The 25,714-nt window shown below is 49.6% G+C and overlaps 3 protein-coding genes across 6 annotated transcripts; 2 read left to right on the top strand and 1 right to left on the bottom strand.

Moving 5' to 3' along the window:
* Positions 1–516: 516 nt before the first annotated feature.
* Positions 517–4,548, bottom strand: ppp1r11 (protein phosphatase 1, regulatory (inhibitor) subunit 11). Its single transcript, XM_066724166.1, has 3 exons — positions 4,252–4,548; positions 3,567–3,675; positions 517–3,090 (listed from the first exon to the last, which is right to left on the bottom strand). The coding sequence occupies exons 1-3, from the start codon at positions 4,333–4,335 to the stop codon at positions 2,909–2,911; spliced, it is 375 nt and encodes a 124-aa protein (XP_066580263.1). The 5' UTR covers positions 4,336–4,548; the 3' UTR covers positions 517–2,908.
* Positions 4,549–4,774: 226 nt separating this feature from the next.
* vars2 (valyl-tRNA synthetase 2, mitochondrial) lies at positions 4,775–15,277 on the top strand. The gene is made up of 30 exons (XM_066724159.1): positions 4,775–4,994; positions 6,234–6,485; positions 6,725–6,806; positions 7,108–7,208; positions 7,335–7,456; positions 7,552–7,618; positions 7,747–7,844; positions 8,120–8,201; positions 8,551–8,670; positions 8,921–9,029; positions 9,205–9,293; positions 9,405–9,495; positions 9,715–9,842; positions 9,998–10,101; positions 10,305–10,386; positions 10,524–10,600; positions 10,731–10,818; positions 11,039–11,144; positions 11,300–11,370; positions 11,520–11,645; positions 11,896–12,000; positions 12,137–12,205; positions 12,368–12,446; positions 12,573–12,700; positions 12,881–13,033; positions 13,272–13,475; positions 13,667–13,778; positions 14,138–14,322; positions 14,543–14,692; positions 14,847–15,277. The coding sequence occupies exons 2-30, from the start codon at positions 6,261–6,263 to the stop codon at positions 14,925–14,927; spliced, it is 3,234 nt and encodes a 1,077-aa protein (XP_066580256.1). The 5' UTR covers positions 4,775–4,994; positions 6,234–6,260; the 3' UTR covers positions 14,928–15,277.
* A 600-nt stretch (positions 15,278–15,877) lies between these two features.
* mgat1b (alpha-1,3-mannosyl-glycoprotein 2-beta-N-acetylglucosaminyltransferase b) lies at positions 15,878–24,598 on the top strand. 4 transcript variants are annotated; one of them, XM_066724162.1, is made up of 4 exons: positions 19,379–19,527; positions 20,418–20,460; positions 21,183–22,110; positions 22,764–24,598. In XM_066724162.1, the coding sequence occupies exons 3-4, from the start codon at positions 21,385–21,387 to the stop codon at positions 23,466–23,468; spliced, it is 1,431 nt and encodes a 476-aa protein (XP_066580259.1). In that variant the 5' UTR covers positions 19,379–19,527; positions 20,418–20,460; positions 21,183–21,384; the 3' UTR covers positions 23,469–24,598. The 4 variants fall into 4 exon arrangements, with proteins under 4 accessions (XP_066580257.1, XP_066580259.1, XP_066580258.1 ...); XM_066724160.1 differs by lacking the exons at positions 19,379–19,527; positions 20,418–20,460 and adding an exon at positions 15,878–16,274; XM_066724161.1 differs by lacking the exon at positions 20,418–20,460.
* The last annotated feature ends 1,116 nt before the right edge of the window (positions 24,599–25,714 follow it).

The following is a 25,714-nucleotide window of genomic DNA, read 5'->3' as shown; positions in this document are numbered from 1 at the left end:
GGGACTGAATGACCAAACAAACGGGAGTCAATGGAAGAGAAACAGTCAAACAGTGAAACAGACAGGCAGGTACAGGACACGTGTGGTGAGGATGTTGCGGTTTCTTTGGCATGTGAACATCATTCTGACACAATGATCTGTTAGATTGGCAGACACTGTGAAGAAGAATGAGGTGTACAGAATAGATCATACATGGAACAGCAAGTCAGACCACATTAATGGGTGCAACATCTCTCTGCTGTGTGCCGTTTCAAACTAAATGAAACTTAATCCTTATCATAAATGGTGTACATCCAAGCACATCACTTGACTCATTCTTTACAACATTTTGGGAACTCCTTGGTGCTCATCATTACTCAAGTTTTAACCTGTACTTCATGTTACGAAAACACATAAACTATTAGTGTACTACCACTGCTGATAATAATAAAATAATAATAATAATAATAATAAACAAGAGATGTTCTAAAGAAGAGAGTCTTTCATGAAAGAAACAAAAAACAGAAATTACGTGACTTGACACAGAACTCAAACATGTCTTTAATGATGATCTCTATACAGAAAGATGCATACAGTTTATCACATCATTAAAATCATTTCCATGCCTCATTTTGGCATACACAGGAGTAATGAAATCTTAAGAATTTGATAATACAATCCATCCATCCATTTATGCTGATTTCATGTGTTTGTGGTTGGTTTATATTAATGTGAATCCCATCAAATGTGTGTAGGGGATGCAGTGACAGCAACAATCAGTATATATATACACACACACACACACAATGTCCTAGACATTTCTCCCTCCCAGCAATATCTCCCTCTTTCCCTGTGAATAGAAGATCAATTATTTCTTCCAGTCATTCACTACTATACCAAAAGTATTGGGACAGGCCTGCCTGTGAGTACCGGCCTGTCCTGTGAGAGGTGCTGTGCTGTGTGGAGCTTGATGGGCTGTTGTGAAGGGGCCCTGTGACTGGCCAGTACTGGATCAGTGGGATATTGTGGGCAACCACACTGAACTGTCCTGCCCAGCACTGATGGAGTTTGAAGGTGAGGGGCCCCGTGTACATCTACCGACACACTAGAACACAACACGACACAGTGCAACACAGTGGAGAGTTGGAGAGTTGTGCGGTGTGGTGTAGTATAGTATAGTATAGTATGGACTGGAATACAATCAGGGAGGGACCAGCAGAGCCCACCTTGTTTGGCACTACTGCGCTGTAGTGTACTGCCCTAGAAACTGCACTGTGAGAAACAGAATCTATATTGTAGGACACACTGCACTGGAAACTGTAGTGCAGGGCATTAGATTCGGCTCTGCAGGGAGGAATGGCACAGTTTTCCTATGGCAACTATGAAAAAAGACTGAAGTGCTGCAATCCTTTAGGCCAAGTCTCACCCTGCAGCGTACCATGCTGTTCCACACTGTTATAGCCTGCACTTTACACTACACACCACAGTAAATACAGCTGGGATTGGTATTTGTCTGCTGTTCTAATTGTGTAAAATACTGTATGTGTACAAATATGGAACTGGTCAGAAATTAGGTTACTGGGAAACTGCACTTTACCTTGGGGGAGCAATGTGTGTGTGTGTCGCTGCTTAAATTAGGGATTGTCTGAAATTCAGATTTTGCCCCCAGATCCACTTAGAGTCTGGGCTATTGTGAGTGCATCAGCCAGTGTGCAAATAAGTCAATCAGTCCATCTCCCAGTCAGTCAGTGTGTAAATGTATCAGTCTGATATCTTACATAATTGTCAGTCAATTTATCATCATCATGATTTTAAAATTATTTATTTTTGTAATTGAAGGTCTTTTGAAGTTTAATAAGCAGCCATCATTCTAGAAGAAGACATGGACAGTTCTGATACAATCACCTTTTTTTGTTTGTTTCGTCGATGGTTTGGATGATTAGTTTCTTTTAATCAAAACCATATCAACATATTCGCAACAATTGTAAAATTAAATAAAACAGTCCTTTCACTATATACAGTTCCTCACCACAGAGTGATGCAGGCGCCAGTCCTACAGCACTGGAGTAATATCACTGCTCTGCCCCCACCAGTAGAGAGAGAGAGAGAGAGATTACAAACTCACACACAGAATATGGGGAGGAGAGAGAGAGAGAGAGAGAGAGAGAGAGAGAGAGAGAGAGAGAGAGAGAGAGGTGTGAAAGATGTACAAGGTAGAGACACTGGAAGACTGACTGATGCTACAGTGTAGTAAAGTACAATACAGAACAGTGTAGTGCAGTATGGTACTAGACAGTAGAGCAGGAGAGAGGAGAGCAAACAGGGGGAGTGAACATGTATTATTTAACACCAGTGCTGTGGATCTGCGGATGTTGTGAGTGCGGTGGCTGTGAACTCCACTCACTGGCCCCATTCAAACTGTCAGACGAGCTCCAATAAGACAGCAGCTGTCCAGTCAATAGTGCGTCTTGGGAATAAAATATAATATCATATACAGCATCTGGTCAACTTAGGTCAATACTGAGTCTACAGCAACAAGTCGTTATACAGGAGAGAGCGAGCGAGAGATGGGGGAAGGAGAGAAGAAAGGGGAAAGAGGGAGGAGTTTGGTGGAGAGAGAGAAAGGAAAGGGAAGACAGATGGCATACAATCATATTTGACCCATCTCTCTCTCTCTCTCTCTCTCTCTCTCTCTCTCTCTCTGTCTCTGTCTCCCTCCCTCTCTCTCTCTCCTCCCCTTGTTCGGAGTCAGTGGGACACCATCAGTGTTTGTGTCTGTTTTCCGCCTCTCTATGTTTAACATTATGTTCCTTCTCCATCAGATTTTTCTGACTCCATCTCTCGGCATCCTCTCTTCTCTCCTCACTCCCCGTTTCCTCCCTCTTTCCCTCTCCCTGTATGTTCCCCTCTGTCTCTCTCTCTCTGGCTCTCAGTGCGAGTGTCGGCCCTGCTGTGGCTGCTGTCCCGATCCTCCGGCTCCCGGCGGCGCTGTGTCAGACGCTCGTTGCCGGTGTCCCATGATGCAGTTGACGCTGCCGCAGCCATCCTCCTCACCCTCACTCTCTGAGGAGCTCTCCCCGAACCGGCGTGGCTTCTCATAGATACAGCAGCCTGTGGGGAGAGAGGGTCACTGCAGTCCTTCAACACCTACTGGGCCCTACACTTCATTAACACTGCGCTGGGTGAGGGAGATTGGGGTTTAGTGCAGACACAGCTTGACACATTACACTCATTATTAATATGCATATACTAATAATAATAATATGACAATAATAATATTTATTAGAAGATGCCCTTACCCAGGGTGACGTACAGAAAAATATCATATTAGTGTAAGTGCAAATTAAATAAAAAATACTAAAATATATAACAAGTCCTAATTAAAGTACATTAACATTTCACTGAGAAAGGGGACTGACTGACCAAACAAACTGGGGAGGGGCACAGAGACACTGAAAGTGTCAATCGGAGAGAAACAGCCAGTCAGTCACGCAGACAGGTGGACAGACAGAGAGACACACAGTCGAGCGGACGGACAGACACACAGTCCAGCGGACAGACACACAGTCCAGCGGACAGACACTCACACTTGGATGACCGCCGGCCCAGGTGCTCGTTGTCCACAGTGTCGCTGGACCACTCCACCTTCTTATCCGTCTTCCTCTTCCTCAGCTTGATGGTCAGACTGCGGCCCTCCTGCAGAGACAGAAGGCAGGTGAACATCACGGTGTATTACTTAGGACCGTATGGACCCTCTCAGAGAGAGGACACTACAATACAGTCTCTGAGCACTGTATTGTACAGAGAGAGAGACTCACAGACACACAGGCCTGATCCCAGACCTCAGCTCCCCGGGGAGGGATACAGACTGGCAGACTGCTGAGGGAGGAGGCACAGGCAGCGGCACACTGAGCACTCTGGGGCCATAACACTATGCATACAACACTTACTATGCTTAATACAGTAGATATACATGTCTGTATCAATATCTGTTTAAGTCTTACGTGTATAAGGTGCGGGGTCTGTCTCTCTGTACCAATATCAGGTGCCTACACGGACTGTCCACTACAACACTCAGCTATCACTCCATTCGTTTAGTGTGTATTTTCGCTGACTGTATCCCTTTATGCAGAGCCGGTGATTGCAGGGACCAAACTGCAAACTCTCTGCTACATCCACATGCAGGTACAGATACAGATCTATATACATACCAATGTGGTATCAATTCATTTGTTTAAAACAATGACGCAGCGACTTATGATCGTGTATTACCTGCTGGGGTGGCGCTGTGTCCGTCTGCACCGTCTCCGTCTCCGTTATCGTCTCTCTGGAACCGCTGGCCGCTTCCGCCATCATGGGTAAAAATCAAAAAGCACACGACGCGCAAACAGCAGCGGCTTACCAGTAGTACCTAACCACACTGCAGTTTATTAAAACGATGACAGCTCAGGCCGAGGGAATGGACCTCGATACTGAACGATGCGGCGGGGAGGGGGTTGTTGTTGTGGCCGGAGTCGCTGCTGTGAAGGCAGGGGAAGCGCAGCCGCTGCACCTCCTGCGCGGTCCGGCCGGGAAACACGGGCCGCCGCACCTTTGGTTCCTAGTAAAGTAAAACCATAACCAGATAGAAGTGCCAGGTTTTAGCCTTACTTTGATACTTTAAGACCTTTAGCTAAAAGGTCATGTCATGGACATTTTTCAGGGGACAGATGATAGATAGATGGGTTCAGACCACATGATCGTAGCTGTCTGACGATATTTGCACTCAGTGACGCAAAATACAGCACTGCGCTAGTATGCACCTTTACAGACCAGACTGCAAGGATGTTTGTTTTGATTGTTTCTTAATAACTGGGGTGATGTTTAATGCTGAAACGTTATCTAGGCGTTGACAGTTGTGACGTCTCTGACACTCACGCTGCACTTGTTTCTGGTTGACAAGCGTGCCGTGCGTGAGGTTAAAGGTTGAAAGGAAGATGGCGGCGCCCTGTATGCCTTCCTGATTGTGTGCAGCGGTCGGTATTCTTATTCGTATGATGATGTTGATTATTGTTATTGTTGTTGCTGCTGGTATGTGTGTCTTATGTCGGTGAGTTGTTTTTCTGTCTTGGTCGCGAATATTTTGAGTTGCATAGATTGACAGATGCAAAGACAAACGGAGCTTGCTACAATTAATGTACTACAGTACAGGACCAGGGCTGAGACCCTGCTGGACTGGACTATGTTTTTGCAGGACCAGGGCTGAGACCCTGATGGACTGGACTGTGTCTCTGCAGGACCAGGGCTGAGACCCTGCTGGACTGGACTGTGTCTCTGCAGGACCAGGGCTGAGACCCTGCTGGACTGGACTGTGTCTCTGCAGGACCAGGGCTGAGACCCTGCTGGACTGGACTGTGTCTCTGCAGGACCAGGGCTGAGACCCTGCTGGACTGGACTGTGTCTCTGCAGGACCAGGGCTGAGACCCTGCTGGACTGGACTGTGTCTCTGCAGGACCAGGGCTGAGACCCTGCTGGACTGGACTGTGTCTCTGCAGGACCAGGGCTGAGACCCTGCTGGACTGGACTGTGTCTCTGCAGGACCAGGGCTGACACCCTGCTGGACTGGACTGTGTCTCTGCAGGACCAGGGCTGAGACCCTGCTGGACTGGACTGTGTCTCTGCAGGACCAGGGCTGAGACCCTGCTGGACTGGACTGTGTCTCTGCAGGACCAGGGCTGAGACCCTGCTGGACTGGACTGTGTCTCTGCAGGACCAGGGCTGACACCCTGCTGGACTGGACTGTGTCTCTGCAGGACCAGGGCTGAGACCCTGCTGGACTGGACTGTCTCTGCAGGACCAGGGCTGAGACCCTGCTGGACTGGACTGTGTCTCTGCAGGACCAGGGCTGAGACCCTGCTGGACTGGACTGTGTCTCTGCAGGACCAGGGCTGAGACCCTGCTGGACTGGACTGTGTCTCTGCAGGACCAGGGCTGAGACCCTGCTGGACTGGACTGTGTCTCTGCAGGACCAGGGCTGAGACCCTGCTGGACTGGACTATGTCTCTGCAGGACCAGGGCTGAGACCCTGCTGGACTGGACTGTGTCTCTGCAGGACCAGGGCTGAGACCCTGCTGGACTGGACTGTGTCTCTGCAGGACCAGGGCTGAGACCCTGCTGGACTGGACTGTGTCTCTGCAGGACCAGGGCTGAGACCCACCCCTATCCTAAGTCCTAATGCAGTCTTATGTCATTCCTATGTCATTCCTCTCTCTCAGGCTGCAGAGCAGGAGTAGAACACAGCTATGTGGCGCCCAGTTTGCTGTGCCCCAGTGGGAGTGGGCAGACTGGGGCTGCTGCGGGACCTGTGGGGGGCCCGTGGGGGTGTCTGCAGACTCTGTAGCAAAGATTCTGGGACCACCCCCCCTCCCCCTCCCCCTCCCCCTCCTTCACTGAGACACCGTGCTGAGAAAGAGAGGAGACGGAGAGAGAAGGAGAGAGCCATCCTGACACACTGCGGCACTGACACTGTGAGAGAGGGAGAGGGGAAGGGAAGCAGAGGATGGGTAAAGTGGGAGAGAGGGTGAGATGTAGGGAGGGATATGGAGAAGAGGGGTGAGGAGAGGGAGGGAGATATTTAGGCAGGGGATAGGAGAGAAGGAGGGAGAGGGAGGGAGAGAGGCAGAGAGTGTGGGAGGTACTAGTAATTACTGTCATCAGTCTCTGTGTGAAAGACTTTGTGAAAGTCTTTTTCATTGTGTCCTGCTAGGGTGGTGAGGAGCGAGGGGTGAGATGGAGGGAGAAAGAGAAGGTGGCCTACACCATCCCCACCCCACCCGGATCGAAGAAGGGTAGGGGAGTCGTTATAGTCTTCAACACGCACCTCTCTCTCTCTCTCTCTCTCTTTCTCTCTCTCTCCCTCTCCCCATCTCTTTCCATTTCCTTCTGTCAATTTATCTTTCTCCCCTTTCACATTCTCCTCTCTGATTCCCTCTCTCTCTGCCTTTCAGCAGAGTGTCCATCATGTGTCTAATCAGTCAGTCAGTGTTAGTGTCCAGTCAGTCAAGTCATTCAGTCAGTTGTTAATGTACTGTAGTGTCTGGTCAGTCAGTTTATCTGAACTAACCCCCTTTCTCTCTCTCTCTCTCTCAGACACCTCGGCCCCCCTCCCATCAGCCTACAGCCCCCAATATGTGGAAGCCTGCTGGTACCAGTGGTGGGAGAAAGAGGGATTCTTCACTCCAGAGTACCATGTGAGAGAGAGAGAGTGTGTGTGTGTGTGTGTCTTGCTTTCTTTGCCACTAGTCCATGTGTTCTTTCTTTCTTCCCTGTAATTTTTTCCCTCTCTTTCACTCCCTATTCTCTATTGGAAAATGTAGAGCCGGCTCCCTCAGGCTGTGGAGCACACCTTCTCCCTGTGTATCCCTCCACCCAATGTGACCGGATCGCTCCACCTTGGCCACGCCCTCACCGTGGCCATAGAAGATGCACTGACCCGCTGGTGAGGCCCCGGAGCATTCTGGGAACTGTAGTTTTTAGTTGTTTATTCTTGTACATGGTTGTGTTGTGCGTGTCAGCTGTGTTGTTGTATTTCAGGCGGAGGATGCAGGGCTATCGGGTGCTGTGGGTTCCAGGCTGTGACCACGCTGGCATCGCAACCCAGGTAACTGACTGTACACTCACTGGTCACTCTGTCTCTCACCAGTCTGTCATTGTATCTATATTAACCCCCCTCTCTCTCTCTCTCTCTCTCTCTCTCTCTCTCTCTCTCTCTCTCTCTCTCTCTCTCAGGCAGTGGTGGAGAGGAGGCTGCTCAGAGAGAGGGGGTTACGCAGACAAGATCTTAGCAGACAGCAGTTCCTGGAAGAAGTGTGGGACTGGAAGAAAGAGTGAGTCTCTCACTCTCTCGCTTTCCATGTCTGAGCCCATTTATCTGCCTGAGTCTGTTTTTTAAGTCTCGCAGTCTACAGTGTGTGTGTGTTTTTTAGTGTGTATGTGTAACAGTGTGGGTGTAACAGAGTGTCTGAAGGAGTGTGCGTCAACTTGTGTCTATGTGTGTACCTCAGTGTTTTAGCAGGCCTTGCCAGTGTGTACGTGTATAGGACATTGTGCCCTGGTGTGTAAGGTTGATTGTGTGTAACATTGCTTGTTGTCTCTGTCTCAGGAAGGGAGACGAGATCTATCTGCAGCTGAGGAGACTCGGGGCCTCTCTGGACTGGAGCCGGGCCTGCTTCACCATGGACCCGGTACCGGCACACGCACTGCAACCATTTCTAAACACACACTATAGTACATCATCTGTCTATACACACTGTCGGACACACTACCATAGACACAATATAATTGGGGTCCTGACTGAAATACTGTTTATAAAGAAGTCCTGCAAAAAACACACTTCATACACACACTATAATTTAAACACTGTACTGTACCCTGTAATACACACTATAACACACATGCTGTGTATATACTGTACTCACTCCTCTTTCTTTCTTATTTCTCCTTCCCCCCACCCCCTTCTCTCTCTCACTCTTCCTCCTTCCCTCTCACCCCTCACACCTTTTCTCTCTATCTCTCCCTCCACTCCCCCCCCAGGGGTTCAGTGCTGCAGTGTCCGAGGCGTTTGTGCGTCTGTTTGAGGCTGGACTGATCTACCGCAGCGAGCGGCTGGTCAACTGGTCCTGCGCCCTTACCTCCGCCATCTCCGACATCGAGGTCAGCACCACCACCCCCTCTCTGCCTCCTCTCTTTCAGGAATTTATTCACTCTGTCAGATAGTCACTGTCTCAGTCAATCAGTCAGCCAGTGTGGTATCCTCTTCCTTCTCCCTCTCTCTCCTTCTCTCCCTCCCTCCCTCTCTCTCTCTCTGCACTGTTCACATTGCCCTGGTCTTCTGTGGAAGTGCTGTTTCCACACTGCTGTAGCCTTGTCATACGTTTCTGACTGTGGTTGGCTGTGATTGCAGGTGGACAGTGTGCAGCTCAGCGGCAGGACTCTGCTGTCTGTCCCCGGGTACGAGGACAAGGTGGAGTTTGGGACCATGGTGACATTCGCCTACCCCTTAGAGGGACAGGGTGAGGACTGCACTGTGCCATAATGTACTGTACGGCACTGCGCTATAGTGTAATATACTATAATATTCGGCACTGTAGTGTACTACAGTATATTTTACTTCACTGTACTATACTGCACTGTATTGTACTTAACGCTACTGCACCGTATTGCCCCCCTCTCTTCCCTCTCTTTCAGATGGAGAGATTGCAGTGTCTACCACTCGTCCAGAGACGATGCTGGGTGACGTGGCGATCGTTGTTCACCCCGATGATCCCCGCTACCAGGTAACCCCCCCAGCCAGTCACTGTGTCAGTCAGACAGTTTTTCTGTGTGTCTTTGTATCAGTCAGTGTCACAGTCAGTATACATTTAAAAGTCCCTCTCTCTCTCTCTCAGTCTCTCCAGGGCAGTGTGTGTTGTCACCCCTTCACTGGCCGTCTGCTGCCCATCCTGACTGACCCCATAGTGGACACACAGCTGGGCACTGGTACAGACCCTCCTCTCCCTCTGTCTCTTCCCCTCCCTCTCTCTTTCATTCTCTTCCTCTTCCTTTGTCTATTCCTGTCTCTCGCAGTGCAGTTTTGGTGAACTGTAGTGTCCAGTGTCTGTGGATCTGTACTGTATTAATTATATAATCTGTATCTATATAGCCCCCCCCCCCCCCACTCTCTCTCTCTCTCTCTCTCTCTCTCTCTCTCTCTCTCAGGGGCAGTAAAAGTCACTCCCGCTCACGATCACACAGACTTCCAGCTGTCCCTGCGACACGCCCTCCCACGGCTCTCTGTGATTGGAGGAGATGGCACCATGAACGAGCTGTGCGGCAAATGGCTACAGGTGGGCCCAGCCGCCAACCAAACCACACCAAACGCACCCCCTCCATGGCACTCGCATTTTCTCCTCACACTGGTGATGTTCTTTAGGCTCTTTTCAGTTATAGCAAGTTTATTACCCCTGTCTTTCTCTCTCCCCCATCTCTTGCTCTCTTTCAGGGTGTGCGGCGGTTCGAGGCGAGGGGGAAGGTGCTGTCTGCGCTGAAGGAGAGGGGGCTCTATAGAGGCACGGTGGAGCACCCCATGACCCTGCCAATCTGCAGGTAACCCCTCCCCCCCAGGGGTGTAAACCAATAGGGACACACTGGGAGCATTGCGCCCATCAGCTGTCTGTTTAAACCCCACTCTTCCACTTGCTGTGCAAATTCATGTCAGAAAATAAAATGTTTATTGGCATCTGAAGTTAAGCCCAGTGTTGCAAAAGCATTGATGTGTGTGTCTCTCTCTCTCCCTCTCTCCCTCTCAGTCGTTCAGGGGACGTGGTGGAGCCCCTGTTAAGGAGTCAGTGGTTTGTGCGCTGTGAGGCGATGGCACAGAGAGCCATGCAGGTGAGACACACACACACACACGGACACACAAACACATGGACAACAAGGTTACTGAATCTGTGTCTCAGTCAGTTATTGCATCACTCAGTCAGTGTGTCAGTGTGAGTCGATTGTTCTGTCCCTGTCCCCCCCGCCAGGCAGTGGAAGACGGACAGTTGGACATCACTCCCGACTTCTACAAGAAGACCTGGAGGTCCTGGCTGTCCAACATCAGGTGAGACACTGGGCTGGGAGAGGAGAGACCTCCTGTCTCACCCTCTCTAAGCAGTATTAATGTTCTCTAGAGTCCAGACACTCACTCACTCACTCAGTGTGTCTATGTCCCTCTCTCTCCCTCTCCTCAGTGATTGGTGCATCTCCAGGCAGCTGTGGTGGGGTCACCAGATTCCAGCCTATCAGGTGTCTTTCTCAGGATCAGCTGAACTGCAAGAGGTGCTACTGCAAAACTGTCTGTGTATTGATCTGTCTGTCAATCCATCTATATTGCTTTGTGTCAGACTGTTGTTAATGTCAGGGACTCAGTCTTGCTCTCTCTCTCACTCTTTCTCTCTGCCAGTCCAAAGTTTACTCCCTTCCCCCCACCCTCTTGTCAACACTCAATACAGCTGTGTGAACAGGGGGATGATTGACTTTTGTCTCTTGTTGCACACAGGAAGGCAGCGATGCATTGTGGGTGTGCGGGCGGAGCTCAGACGAGGCCAGGAAGAAGGCCGCACAGAAATATGGGGTGTCTGAAGAGGAAGTCACCCTGACGCAAGGCAAGAGCCCCCCCACCGATGAACTGACTCATACACTGACTTGCTGAGTGGCAGACTGACTGATTGATATATTAGCTGATTCACGGACCGATTCACCAACTGACCGATGCTCTGAGTGACTGACTTACTGATTCTCTCTCTCTCTCTTTGTTCAGATCCAGATGTGCTGGACACCTGGTTCTCATCTGCTTTGTTTCCATTCGCTATGTTGGGCTGGCCAGACCAGGTGTGTGTCAGTGTGTGTGTCTCAGTGTGAGAGTGCATGTGTGACTGTTGGGGTCTGTGTGCATCAGTCTTTGAGTGTTTTGAGCTTTTCTCAAAATAAAACTTTTTTTATTTTAATTGACAAATCTACTCTCTGTGATTTCCTCTCAGACTCCAGATCTGCAGAGGTTCTATCCCAACAGCCTCCTGGAGACAGGAAGTGACCTCATCTTCTTCTGGGTCGCACGGATGGTTATGCTGGGGTCAGAGCTGACTGGACAGCTGCCCTTCCAACAGGTATCCATGATGACTGCATATGTCCATCTCTCCATTTGTCCACTTCTGTCTGTGTCAAACTGTCTGTTTCTCTGTGTGTTTGCCAGCCTATTTGTTTGTCGGCCTCTGCATTCCTGTCTCCTCTTCTGTCTGTCTGTCTTTTTACCAGTGTTTCTCTCTTCATCTGTCTTCTCTCCCTCTCTCCCTATATCTGTTTGCGTGACCAACTTTCCATCTCCCTGTAATCCTCTCTCTGTCTCTCTCTCTCCAGGTGGTCCTCCACTCCATGGTGAGGGATGCTCATGGCCGGAAGATGAGCAAGTCTCTAGGAAATGTCATCGACCCTCTAGACGTCATCGCGGGGGTGTCTCTGCAGGTGGGGTGCTTTACACAGGCTCCCTAACCAGTGTGTCTGTAACAATCATATCTGCCTCTTGGGGCAGTGCAGTCAGTCAGAGTATCTGTGTTAAACTCTCCCTCTCCCTCTCTCTCTGTGTCTCTGTCTCTCTCAGGCGCTGCAGCAGAAGGTCACTGCGGGGAATCTTGACCCCAAAGAGACTACAGTAGCCCTGGAAGCACAGGTCAGGGATCTTTCTTTCTCCCCCTCTGTCTCTCACTCAGTCGGTGTTTGTATTCGGCCCTTCTCTCTCCTCTCTCCTCTCTTTCTTACAACGGCAGTGTTAGTGTTCTGCAGTGAGTGATTCTGTATTCACCCCCTATCTCTGTCTCTCTCTCTCTCTCAGAGGCATGATTTCCCCAGTGGTATTCCTGAGTGTGGGACAGACGCCCTCCGATTCGCTCTGTGTTCCTACAAAGCCCAGGGTGAGACACTATAGTACTGACTGACTGATACACTGACTGCCTGACTGACTGATATACTATTTAATAAGTTGTGTAAATATCAGTAGAGTCACTTTTAACCCCCCCACCTCTCTCTCTCTCTGTCAGGAGATGACATCAATCTCTCCGTCTCCCAGGTTCTCAGCACGCGTCACTTCTGTAACAAAATCTGGAATGCCGTCAAGTTCACACTGGGAGCACTGGGAGAAGACTTCACCCCCCTTCCGCTGACCAAGGTCCTGACGCACAGACTACTGACACTGTTCTGTACAGTTCACAGCATTCCATTGAGTTCCATTTGTATTCCTACCATTCCATGAAAGAGGTGTTCTTGGTGTGACTATCGGCCAGGTTCAAAAACGCTTGACAATAAATGACTTTAAACATCTGTCTCTCCCTCTCTCTCTCTCTCTCAGGTCAGTGTGCAGGGCGGTGTGGACAGGTGGCAGTGCAGCAGACTATACAGCACGGTGCTGCAGTGTGACCAGGGCTTCCAGCAGTTTGAACTGCATGCTGTCACTGCGGCCGTATACAGCTACTGGCTCCACAACCTCTGTGATGTCTACCTGGTACTAATCCATTCACTGATACACTGACTGACGCACTGAAACACTGACTGATTGATACACTGACTGACACACTGAAACACTGGCTGATTGATACACTGACTGGCGCACTGAAACACTGACTGACACACTGAAACACTGGCTGATTGATACACTGATATAGTGATATACTGATTGATGCACTCCCTCCCCCCCTCCCCCTGTTTTCCCTCTCTATCCTCCCTTCTCTGTCTCTGTTCAGGAGTGCGTTAAGCCGGTGCTGTCCGGGGATGGCAGTGCCAGGGAGGCGGCCCGCCAGGTGCTGTACCACAGTGTGCGGCAGGGCCTGGCCCTCCTGTCCCCCTTCATGCCCTACCTGAGTGAGGAGCTGTGGCACAGGCTGCCCCCCCTGGCCCCCCAGCCCCCCAGCATCTGTCTGGCACCATACCCTCAGCCTGCCAACCTGGTGAGAGCAGGGGAGAAGGGAAAGGGAGGGAGGGAGAGAGAGAGAGGCAGAGAGTGAAAAAGAGAGTTAGTGGGTGAGCTATAAGAAGTTAACTGTCCTCTCTCTCTTCCATCCCTCTCTCCTCTTTCCCATTATACTCACCTCTCTCCCCCCCCCTCTCTCTCTCTCTTCCATGTCCCCCTCTCTCTCAGGCTCACTGGCACTTTCCAGAAGAGGAGGCCAACTTCCTCTTAGTACAGGAAGTAGTTCGTGTGGCCCGGTCACTGCGCTCCCAGTACAGACTGACCAAAGAGCGGCCGGACAGTGAGTGACCTTTACTGTGACCTTTGCTATGACCAGTAGTATACTGTAGAATACTATACCACTCTATGATAATGCAGTGTACTGTACTGTACTGTTTTACGGTTTGCTACGCTAAAGTAGTGCACTGTGATAAAGAGCATTGAGTTGTGTTGTGTAGCAGTGTGTTATAATGCTGTGTTGCAGTGTGGGTGCAGTATGTTATAATGTGGTGTGCTGTGGTGCAGTGTGTTATAATGCTGTGTGCTGTGTTGCAGTGTGGGTGCAGTGTGTTATAATGTGATGTGCTGTGGTGCAGTGTGTTATAATGCTGTGGTGCAGTGTGGGTGCAGTGTGTCATAATGCTGTGTGCTGTGTTGCAGTGTGGGTGCAATGTTCGGGCCCTCAGCAGGCGGCAGCGCTGGAGCAGTTCCTGTCCGCAGTGCAGACTCTCTCGCGTGTCGGGGCGCTGCGTCTCCTCTTGCCAGCGGGGGGCGACCCTTCCCCCCCTTCAGGCTGTGCTGTGGGAGTGGTCAACGACAGCTGTCAGATACACATGCGTATCCAGGTAAAAGCTCCCCCTTTATCCAAATCAGAAGAAAAGCAGCCTTTGATGTAGCGGTGGCATTTCAAAATTACAACATATTAGTATAGGCTGTCACAATGTCACATGACATCTGTATTTACCTCTCTCTCTCTCTCTCTCTCTCAGTGCAGTTAAGTGTGCCATAGTGTCCAGTTAGTTGGTGTCTGTTAATCCCCTTTCTCTATCATACTCTCTCTCTCAGGGCAGTGTTGATGTCCAGCGGCAGTGCGCGACACTGTCTCAGCGCAGGAACAAGCTGGCCTCTCAGCTGGAGGAGGCCGTGTCTCGAACCCAGGCTCCAGAGTACCAGGAGAAAGTGCCTGAGAGAGTGAGACTGGAGCACACGCACAGGGTGAGGCCGACTGACACACCGACTCACTGACTGACTACACTGATATTCACTGGCTGATGTACCGATTGACTGACACACTGACTTAATCAATTGGTCTGTCTGTCTGTTTACCATTGCAACACTGTTTCTCTCTGGCTGTATCTGTTTATTTCAGATCGCTTCTCTACGCTTGGAACTGCAGCACACAGAGGAGCAGCTTTCGACATTACAGCACCTAAAGACAGAGGACCGATAAAGATTGTTTGAGAGTGTATTTCAATACTCAGGGGGTGTTCTGCCTGGCTGCAGTCCCCACCTCTGAACACACAGAGGCGCCGTTTTCCCACAAGAGAGGCGAGCTGGCCAGGAAGAGGCGAACGAGACACACAGTCTTCAGTCCCGCTGCGTGAGGGCGACAGCCACGGAAACAAACCTGGACATGAAACAAAACTTTTACTACAACTACTGCTGTAAAGTCTAAAAAGCTGGTGATCAACTCTTCTGAGGACACGCGTGGGAAAATAAAGTACAAATTATGTCAACCCAGAACAAAAATCATGAGCTATATGTGACACTTAAAAAAAATAAAATCTAAGGGCATCTGGGGTGGCTGTCTCTTTAACCACTTCACTGACTTTATAAAACAATCTGGGGCGGCTGTCTCTTTGAATACCCTTCACCGTCTTTTATAAGGGTATCTGGGGCAGCTGTCTCTTGAAACCCTATCCGCGGGCTTTTATAAGGGTGTGGGGCAGCTGTGATGCTGAACAATGTTCACATTGTGGCGCTCAAAATTTGTTTAATTCGCCCGTTGTCGTCCTTGTGATCATACATCGCTGTAGAGTCGAGGCTACTCACCGACTCTCGTTGGACTATAGTGTTTTTGGACGTTCAAATGACAGTTTTATGTTATTTCTATACGTTTATGTATAAGCACTTTTCATTTTCATAGACATCAGCCACAAAATACCAGGCCTAATGTCACTACTACAACAACCAGTAAATGATAATAATATACATGTGTATAATTAATGGCAACTAAAAAAATGATGCATTTTGGTTTTGCACAAATTCCTGTGGATAGTTTGATATAAACAAACAAGGATGGATTTAATTAATCCCCGAAGAGGTTGCTAGGGAGTTGCTAAGGCAGGGGCCGGAAGTGTGTGTGGTAGGTGGGGAGCGAGAAGGAGGCGGGACTTCCGGACTAGCAGTCCGGAAGTGTGTCGCGGTGTATGTGTGCGTCCAGTGGAGTAGTTACAGCGGGTCGGGAATTTTAATAGAGGGAGAGAGAGGGAGGGAGGGAGAGAGAAAGAAAGAGAGAAAGACGGTTAGCGGGGAGAGGGAAGGAAAGACGGAGCGGAGAAAAGGAACACAATCCCCGTTGGCTGTTGCAAATGTCTGCCATCGGAGCAGCGGACTGGGTCGCCGGGCCGCGTTAGAATTGCAGCCGGAGGGGGGGGAGAGGAAATGGGCGTCGGGGGAGATCTAGCGCGATACTGACACCGGCGACGGAGCAGAGGAAAGGGGGAAGAAGAGAGCAAGAGCCCAGCAGAGGGAGAGAGAGCCTCCGCCCAGCACAACGGAGACACGTCTTCACCAGGTGAGAGAGAAACTGGCCAGTGATGATCGTTTCTTGTTTTGGTGAAGGATGAACACAAATACAATCTGGGAACCGTGGAGCTGAGCCACAGCAGCCCATGCGCCGTGAATGCAGGGGCTGTGTTAGTGCTGTGGGAGCGGGGGGATAACCCTCGACACGCCGTGCGGTTGACACCCCGACCCGCAGCTGCCCCGCTTAGCCAGTCAAAGCACGGCGCCGGATAACGCGGTGCAACCAAGTGCACAATCACAGCCCTGGCGTGAGCCCTGCTGTGTGCGCACCCGTCACACGTGTGTGTAGTTTGTGCTCCTCTGCCCGTCTGGTTTCTCCGGGTCGTCATCATGAAAGCGTTGGCTTAACCGAGGTCCGACCTGTTGATCACTACGACTGTAATTGTATGCCACCGTATCAAACTGCTGCCCTTTGTAGCTTCTCTCGCAATACCGCACCTCCAGTTATACTACACCTGTTGTGCAAACACCTATCGGAGCCACTGTACTGAACATACACCTGGTCTACATGCACTGTAACCGCTATTGTATTGTACATGTACTGTACTTGTAACATGTTACATACTGTTACATGATGCACAGACACTAATTGGAGCTGTTGTATAGACACTTGTTGAAGGCACTGGGCTGTATACAAACCTGTTGCACAGACACTCATTTGAGTTGCTGTACTCTACTTATTACCCTGTTGTAAAGACACTTGCTGAAGGCACCGGCTGCATGGTGTACAGCTGCAAACTGGGTTTCACCTGAACTGCAGCTCTCTTTTAGGGTGGAAATAGTGACCTAGAGAGACCGAGCCCAACACTGTCCTTATGCAAACAACATACAAATGAATGGCATACACACTTCCACCCAAGATCAGTGACATGCCCACTCGCTCACACATCACACACTCACAACAGCTCCTACAGTGCCTGTCTTAACTCGGCTTGGGTATTTACAGTTTTCTCTAGGTTACAAGAAACTGAAATTAGTCTAGTGAAATGAACAGTATTTTCTTAACAAAGCGATAAACATTTTGTGCATATGTTTTTCTGCGTCTGCACACACACACACACACACACACACACACACACACTTAAGCTCCCACTCACTCTCACCCAGACACACACACACCGACACACACAAACACAGTGCCCCATTCATGCTAACTTGACACCTGTGCCACAACACAGTGAAGCTGCCATGACCCCCCCCATGCTGCGAAACCCAATCGTCCCCTGGGGGGCAGCTTCAGCAGGTCTGTTGTCTGTGTAACCAGTAATCTGGTTTATGACAAAAGACAGTCACATCTCACTCTCCCTGTCAGATAATACCTCATGCATACACAGGGCACTTATGTGCATGTACACTTACACGTACCCCAAGGAGAATAGCAAATGTAGGAGATGCTCAACAGACCAAGCAGGTCCCATGTTTGTATATTGTCCGGCTTCAAGTACATACTGGGAAAAAATTATACTTTAATAGAATATTATCAAAATTCTTACAAATCGATCCTGTCCGTATTATTCTAGGAATTGAGTCTGCATCATCAGAAAACGTAGCTGTAAACTAATTAGATCTCTACTATTGATGTCAAACAATAATATAAAGACATTGGAAAGAGGAAAATTCAACCTTTGCAGAATGGCTATAAATATCAATGACAACAAATATACCATCTGCATTAATAAGCATGAAATGTATAAGGTATGCATTTAATTATATTTGTGTATAGGTAGTCACCTTTGATATGATATGCTGTCTGTCTGACACCCCCAAACCTTTGCTTCTAAGTGCTTGTATTTTTGTAACCATGGAGCGTTATTGTTAAATAAGCATCTATAATAAAAAAATAAAGTTTGTACCTTCTTCGTAAATGTCTGTTTATTAAGACTTTTTATTCGCCAGATGCGTGAGGTTGGATCAAGCAACTTGCTGATAGTAAAGTTTCAAATCCTTTTTTTTTTTTTTTTTTTTTAACTCATTGCAAGATCTGAGGACCTCACTAAACCATCCAGTTGGTCTTTTTTAGTTCATCCAGGCAGGCAAACTCAGCCTGTGGAAACCTGAGGAGAAAATCCATTCAATTCAAGTGCTTTTAGTGGCGCCACCCCAGGCTTTATACAAGTTTTTAGAGAGCTGATTTCATCCCCTGAGCACGTGCCTTGATAAGGGTCACTGGTACACATCCTTACAGACACACTCACTCATACACACAACCATTCATTAATGAATGTTTTGATTATTCTTGTCGATGTGGTTTCTTGTGTCTCTGCCAATTCTGTTTTGTGTTTTTCTTGCACACTGGTGCAATAAAGCGCTCTGAGGCTGTTCTTTTGTAAAGGGTGCTATATTAAATAAAGACGCACAGGATAGGGGTGGTGTGCCTGCAGGGTGTGCACAGGAAAGCAAACCTCCGCCTTCCCCACCCCTGTAGACTCCCACAGCTGACTGCCGGCACTGGTCCGACTGGTCTGACGGAGGGGAGAACAAACAAAACGGAACTACATGCAGAAAAGCACACAGTTGTGCAGATGTTTTTGCTGCCTCCTTCCCTCCCTTTTGTCCTCCCACTCATCTGTCTCTGGTTTCGAAGGAGCAGCTGCTTCTGGCTGGGCTGGGAGCTGTTTGTGGTTTTAACCTTAAAATACATCTTGCACAAATTCACTCGCTCACCCACGCACCCACCTTTCTCAGCGTCAGTAGTAGGGATTGTGTAGAAATTGGCAGTTCTGATGCCGTGTCTGGGTCTGTAGGAATCGTGGGTGACTCTCCACCATCACCATCCAGTTCGACTCGTCAGATCAGTTCCCTTTGAGACGGTTCGCAGGCACCTGGACTGGGATCCTGGGCAGCTGTTCCTATAAAAACTGCTCAGTTTTATATCGGGCAATCTGGGGCAGCTTTCTTTTTAAACAGTGTGCACAGGCTTTCAAAAAGGCATCTGGGGCAGCTGTTGCTTTAAGCACTGTTCTCAGACTGTAATAAGGGGATCCGCCAATTTAAACTGAATTTGAGAAGCGGTTTGCTGCGCATTGAACTTTGAACTGCGTTTCCTCTCCAGTAACCTACTCAGCACTGACACGTTCGAGAGAGGGGTGGGGGGTTGTGGGTTGGACAGCGGGAAATTGTAGGACGATTTTCTCCTCCCCTTCTCTCTCTCTCTCTCTCTCTCTCTCTCTCTCTCTCTCTTTGTTGAAGTTCTCTCGCACATAGAAGCTGACAGACACGAGAGACATTTCGATAATCTTAAGGTACTGGAGTCAAGCTAGCATTTTGCAAACTCTTCTCTCTTGTCTTTGTTTCCCCTCTTCTCTTCTGCAGCTGTTCTCGCTCTCAGAGACAGTCTGTGTTTCTCTTACTTTTCAACTCTCTCTCCCCCCCTTATGTCTACAAAATTCTCTTGTTCTTTACTCCTCTGTTCCTCTTCAGTCTCCCTCAACACTTTTCCTCCGTCTGCTTCATTTCCGTCTTTGTATGCTCTCTCTCATTCTCTGCATCCCCCCACCCCCCTCATTATCTTTATCTGTGGCTGTTTGTTTAAAACCATGTGTTTTTGATTATCTGATGTGTGTGTTTGTGTGTGTGTGTGCATTAGTCTGCGTTTACTGGAGTGGATGGTGCATCTTTCTGTGGGTCCGAACTTTCTATACCGAGTGTGTCTGTATGTATTTGTGTAGCTCTACTTGTGTGTGTTTGTGTGTATATACTTTATGTATCTCTATCTGTGTCTTTGTGCATCTGTTTCTCTGTTTGTATGTGTAATACAAGTGTACTACTGTCTGTATATTTATGACATTGTGTGTGTGTGCGCAGGGGTCTTTGTGTACTGTCGGTCTCTATATATTTGTATAAATATGTGTGAGTCTCTCTATTAGTGTCTCTATTCATATCTCTACCTATCTGCATGGCCCTGTGCATAAGAGAGCACAGTTCATGTCTCTGTGTGTCAGAGTGTATTTGCATGTCTTTTGGTGTGTCCAGAGCCCCAATCTGCATCTCTCTCTCCTGCCTATTTCACCTTGCCGTGGCATCCCTTATCTGTATTTATTCCACAGCCATAATCCGAGCGGCCTAACGAGCCTGTCACTGGTAATTAACACCACTCTCTTCTCTTGGCCTCCTCACAAATCCCCTCCAGCAGCATTAAGAGGCCGATCCAGTGACAGTGGTGGAGATTAAGACGGGTGTGTGTAGGAGGTGTTAAGTTGTGTCTGAGCCCAACAGTCCTATGTCTCTGTCCTGTATGGGACTTCTGTCGATGCCGTCCAGATTCGGTGCTGTGTTGAACAGCGTGGGTCGTGGGTGCAATGATGCCTCTCTGTGAATGGGCCGACCGCAGCCGCCTGCAGGGCAGTGCTCTGCAGCTTCCAGGGCTGCTCTCACCCGTTGCTACGAGCTGTGTGGCGGTCCTCTCGTTGGACCTTCCTGCAGTTGTCTTTACATGCTGTTCACAGGTCTTTAATAGGGGATTTGGGGGTGGCTGACTCTTCAGACTTTTATAAGGGCATCTGTAGGGTGGCAGCATCTCTAATCGCCGTTCACAGACACTTTGAGCGGATCTGCGGCGCCTGACTCTGCAGAAACCTCTGGAGTCTTTTAAATCCTGTTTGGTCTGCAAGGGAATCTGTAGCGCAACTGTGTCTTTTAAAAGCGTTCTGTTCACAGGCGTTTATCTGGGAACGAGGGGTGGCCGTCTCTTTAAATCTCCATGCGGGGGCTTTTTTAAGGGGTTCTAGGGGTGGCTGTCTCTTAAAACACTATGTCCTGGCTTTTATAAGGGGATATCTGTACTGTTAACAAAATTATAAGGCAAGTACAGAGAGAATAAATAATAATAATGTAGTCACAGTGTTAATTGTTTGCGAATTAACTCCTCTCTCTCTCTCTCTCTCTCTCTCTCTCCCAGGTTCATGGCAGTGGGTTAGACGACACCAGGCCTCCCTCTCTTTCCCTTCCCTTTCCCTTTTTTTTTTTTCCTTCCCTTTTCCCCCACCCTGTCCCCCATTTTTTTTGTCCTCAATTACATTATTCCTCGATTTTTCTTTTTTCTCCGGTCTCTCATCACCCCTTCCCCACTCCCCCCCGTCCCTCCCTGACTCTGATTGGCCATGGTGCGCAAGAAAGGCTCTGTCATCCTGTGCGGGGCCCTCCTGTTCATCGCCTGGAACGCCTTGCTCCTGCTCTTCCTGTGGGGCCGGCCTCCCATTGGCCGGCTGGGGCCGGGCGGTGGTGGGGCGGAGCCGGGAGAGGGCCGGGAGTGGGGAGAGGGCGGGGACCTGACGGGGGAGGTAATGCGATTGGCCGAGGAGGTGGAGAAGGAGCTGGAGACGCAGCAGGTTCTCCTGCAGCAGATCCAGAGCCACCGGGCGCTGTGGGAGCACCGCCAGGGCAAGGGCCAGGCCAAAGACAGCCAACGCTTGATTGGCGGAGGCCTCTCGGACCCCAGGAAGGCGGGAACGCGGGCCCCCGGGGCCTCCGTGGCTCCGACCGCCCCCGACTCGGACACGGTCATCCCCGTCGTGGTGATCGCCTGTGACCGGGTCACCGTGCGGCGCTGCCTGGACAAGCTGCTGCAGTACCGGCCCTCCGCCGCACTGCACCCCATCATCGTGAGCCAGGACTGCGGCCACGAGGACACGGCCCGTGCCATCGCTGCCTACGGGGAGCGCGTCACCCACCTGCGGCAGCCCGAGCTGGGGGACATGCCCGTGCGGCCCGAGCACCGCAAGTTCCAGGGCTACTACAAGATCGCCCGGCACTACCGCTGGGCCCTGGGCCAGGTCTTCAATACGTTGGGCTACAGCGCCGCAGTCATCGTGGAGGACGACCTGGAGGTGAGGCGTGGTAGCTTGAGATATGGTCTAGGGGTGCCCTGTGCCTCTGCGCCCCTTATCCGACCGATAAGGCAGTGAGTGTGTCTCAGTGTGTGCCATTGAGTGGTTGTGCGTGTCAGCATGTGTCTGATCCCATCAGGGGTAAATACAGACATTCCCCCAAATTAGCAGGCAAACAGGAAGAGTTTAGCTCAATGAGATTACAGTATGCACAGACGCACACTGGACTGGACTGACACAGACTGCTGGGACCACTGCACTCACAGAGGCAGATTGCCCTACCTTCTGGCTCCTCTCTCTCTCTCTCTCTCTCTCTCTCTCTCTCTTTGTCTTTCTCTCTGTGTCTTTGTCTTTCTCTCTGTGTGCAGTATTCAACTACCCTGCCGTCCAGCCACCCCATGTCGCGGTACAAACTACAGCTCAGGGTGGTAGTGTTCGTTTACTCCAGTGTATCGGTGTTTCAGGATTAATTTCTCTCTCGGTGCAGTATCACAGTAGCTTATTGTCCAGTCAGTCAACCCCCTGCAGACCTTAGGCTCTCTTTCAGTGTGTTGTCATCACTCCATTCAGCCCCCCCCCACCTGTCTCTCTTTCAGACTGCAGTGTCACAGCAAGCCTCCGTATTAACTCACTCTCTCCTCTTCCTCTACCAGGTGGCCCCAGACTTCTTCGAGTATTTCCGTGCCCTGCTGCCGCTGTTGCGCCAGGACCCGTCCTTGTGGTGCGTGTCCGCCTGGAACGACAACGGGCGGGAGGGCGTGGTGGACGCCGGCGCGCCTGAACTGCTGTACCGCACCGACTTCTTTCCCGGCCTGGGCTGGATGCTGCTGCGCGAGCTGTGGGCCGAACTGGAGCCCAAGTGGCCCGCAGCCTTCTGGGACGACTGGATGCGGCAGCCCGAACAGCGCCGGGGCCGGGCCTGCCTGCGGCCCGAGGTGTCCCGTACGCTGACCTTCGGCCGCAAGGGTGTGAGCCTGGGCCAGTTCTTCGACCAGTACCTGCGCTACATCAAGCTCAACTCCCAATTTGTGCCTTTCACCCGTCTGGACCTGTCCTACCTGGAGAAGGCCGCCTACGACCGGACGTTCGAGGAGAAGGTGTACAGCGCCCCCCTAGTGCGGCCCGAGGAGCTCACCCAAGGGGGCGGCCAGCTCCGGGGCACCGGGCCCTACCGGGTGCAGTACTCCAGCCGGGACTCCTTCAAGGTGTTCGCCAAAGCCCTGGGGGTCATGGACGACCTCAAGTCCGGGGTACCCCGCGCAGGGTACCGGGGGGTGGTCAGCTTTCTGCACAAGGGTCGCAGGGTCTACTTGGCACCCCCGCCTGGCTGGAAAGGCTACGACACCACCTGGAGCTAACGCTGGGGACGGGGAGGGCGAGAGAGACAGAGAGACTGGTATAGGAGAGTCCTGGGGAGCATCTGAGACACACGGGCAGAGAGAGTTAGACTGCACTGGGAGAAAGACACAAAGAGGAGGATCTCGAGTACCATCTATAGCCGATGCTGGCCTCACAGGCTGGAGTTAATGCTGTCAGGGTGAGACTGAGCCAGAGGCTGGAGCAAATGCAGGCAGAGGGAGAGGGAGGAAGAGGGCCTGGCAGAGGTTCTGGGCAGCATGTGAAGCTGGTACTGGGACGGACAGGAGAGAGAGTGGAGAGATGCTGGCTAGACTGTGACTGAGCAAGAGACTGCAGGGGAATGCTGGCAGGCTGGAGTGAGTGAGACCCCCAGACGGCAGCTGTACGCGAGATGGGTTGGCAGGCCACTGACAGACCTGCACCAGGAGCTCACGTTGAGAGACTGAGCGCAAGAGAGAGATCCAGCTCTCCGCAACACTACGACAGCCCTATGCGCTACACGGCAGTCTCCGACCCACACTGCCCGGAGCTCGGGCCGCATCCGTGCACTACTAGTACCTTCACATCAGTCCAGTCTAGCCCGCTCCGTCCACTGCAGCCCAGTCAGTTCGCTATAGTCCAGTACAGCTCAGTCCAGCCCAAAGTCTCTGTCCGTGTGGATGGAAGGACCCTCAGCGTGACGATGTTTGGATTAATCAATATTAATTCATCTTTCTTCAAAACCAATGATTTTAATTTAATTTTTTTCCATGATTGTTTGCTTTTTCTATGAAGGGGTTATTATTCTGGGACAGGGCAGAGTTGATTTGGTTGTGTAAAAAAGAAAAAATATACATATATAAATATATATTAAAAAGTATAATAATTTTTAATCACTACTTGAATTTTTCCATTTATTTTTCTGACTGATTATTTTTGATTCGTTTGCTGTTCCTCTGAATGCTGAGAGAAAATGGACATTTGAAATCATTTCAGTCAGACGCCTTTTGGAAACCAATCTTATTGCTGTAATTATGATGATTATTGTTTTTAATGTTTTTTTTCAATGGTGAAGATGAAATGTAACCACTGCCTGGGTTGTTTATAAAATTTAATACGAAGGAAATAAAAAAAGATTATTTTAACGACGGCCCCAGATTCTCACATTTCATGAGTTCTTCGATCGCATTCATCCCAGTCACAGGGAGATTAGTCCGAGTCATTATTATTATTAATTTATGTAGCCATATAATTAGAACTAGTTTGATAACAGCCATTGTTATACTATTTCTAGTCCTGTTTTGTCAATGTTTTTATTCAGTTTTATTCAGCTAGTTGATCAGGAGTTAGTGGTATTCATATGGAGGGACATCACTAAGATTTGTATCCATAAAAAACATTTGTACGTGTAATTACGGATACAAATAAAAAATAAGAGTACAAACCACCAACAATTACAAATAAAAAATACTCGCAAAAACTTACAAGTTCAAAACTAAATTATGAATTGGAAAGAACGTGAAATCACTCAAAAATACGCCACACTGAGATTGTGGATTTTGGGAGCAATCAATGAGGATTTAACAGCATATACGTGTGTATATACACTCACCTAAAGGATTATTAGGAACACCTGTTCAATTTCTCATTAATGCAATTATCTAACCAACCAATCACATGGCAGTTGCTTCAATGCATTTAGGGGTGTGGTCCTGGTCAAGACAATCTCCTGAACTCCAAACTGAATGTCTGAATGGGAAAGAAAGGTGATTTAAGCAATTTTGAGCGTGGCATGGTTGTTGGTGCCAGACGGGTCGGTCTGAGTATTTCACAATCTGCTCAGTTACTGGGATTTTCACGCACAACCATTTCTAGGGTTTACAAAGAATGGTGTGAAAAGGGAAAAACATCCAGTATGCGGCAGTCCTGTGCGCGAAAATGCCTTGTTGATGCTAGAGGTCAGAGGAGAATGGGCCGACTGATTCAAGCTGATAGAAGAGCAACTTTGACTGAAAAAACCACTCGTTACAACCGAGGTATGCAGCAAAGCATTTGTGAAGCCACAACACGTACAACCTTGAGGCGGATGGGCTACAACAGCAGAAGACCCCACCGGGTACCACTCATCTCCACTACAAATAGGAAAAAGAGGCTACAATTTGCACAAGCTCACCAAAATTGGACAGTTGAAGACTGGAAAAATGTTGCCTGGTCTGATGAGTCTCCATTTCTGTTGAGACATTCAGATGGTAGAGTCAGAATTTGG

Source organism: Amia ocellicauda, chromosome 15 (assembly GCF_036373705.1).
Source record: "Amia ocellicauda isolate fAmiCal2 chromosome 15, fAmiCal2.hap1, whole genome shotgun sequence".
NCBI classification, from domain to species: domain Eukaryota; kingdom Metazoa; phylum Chordata; class Actinopteri; order Amiiformes; family Amiidae; genus Amia; species Amia ocellicauda.
This window is presented reverse-complemented; position numbering and strand designations above follow the sequence as displayed.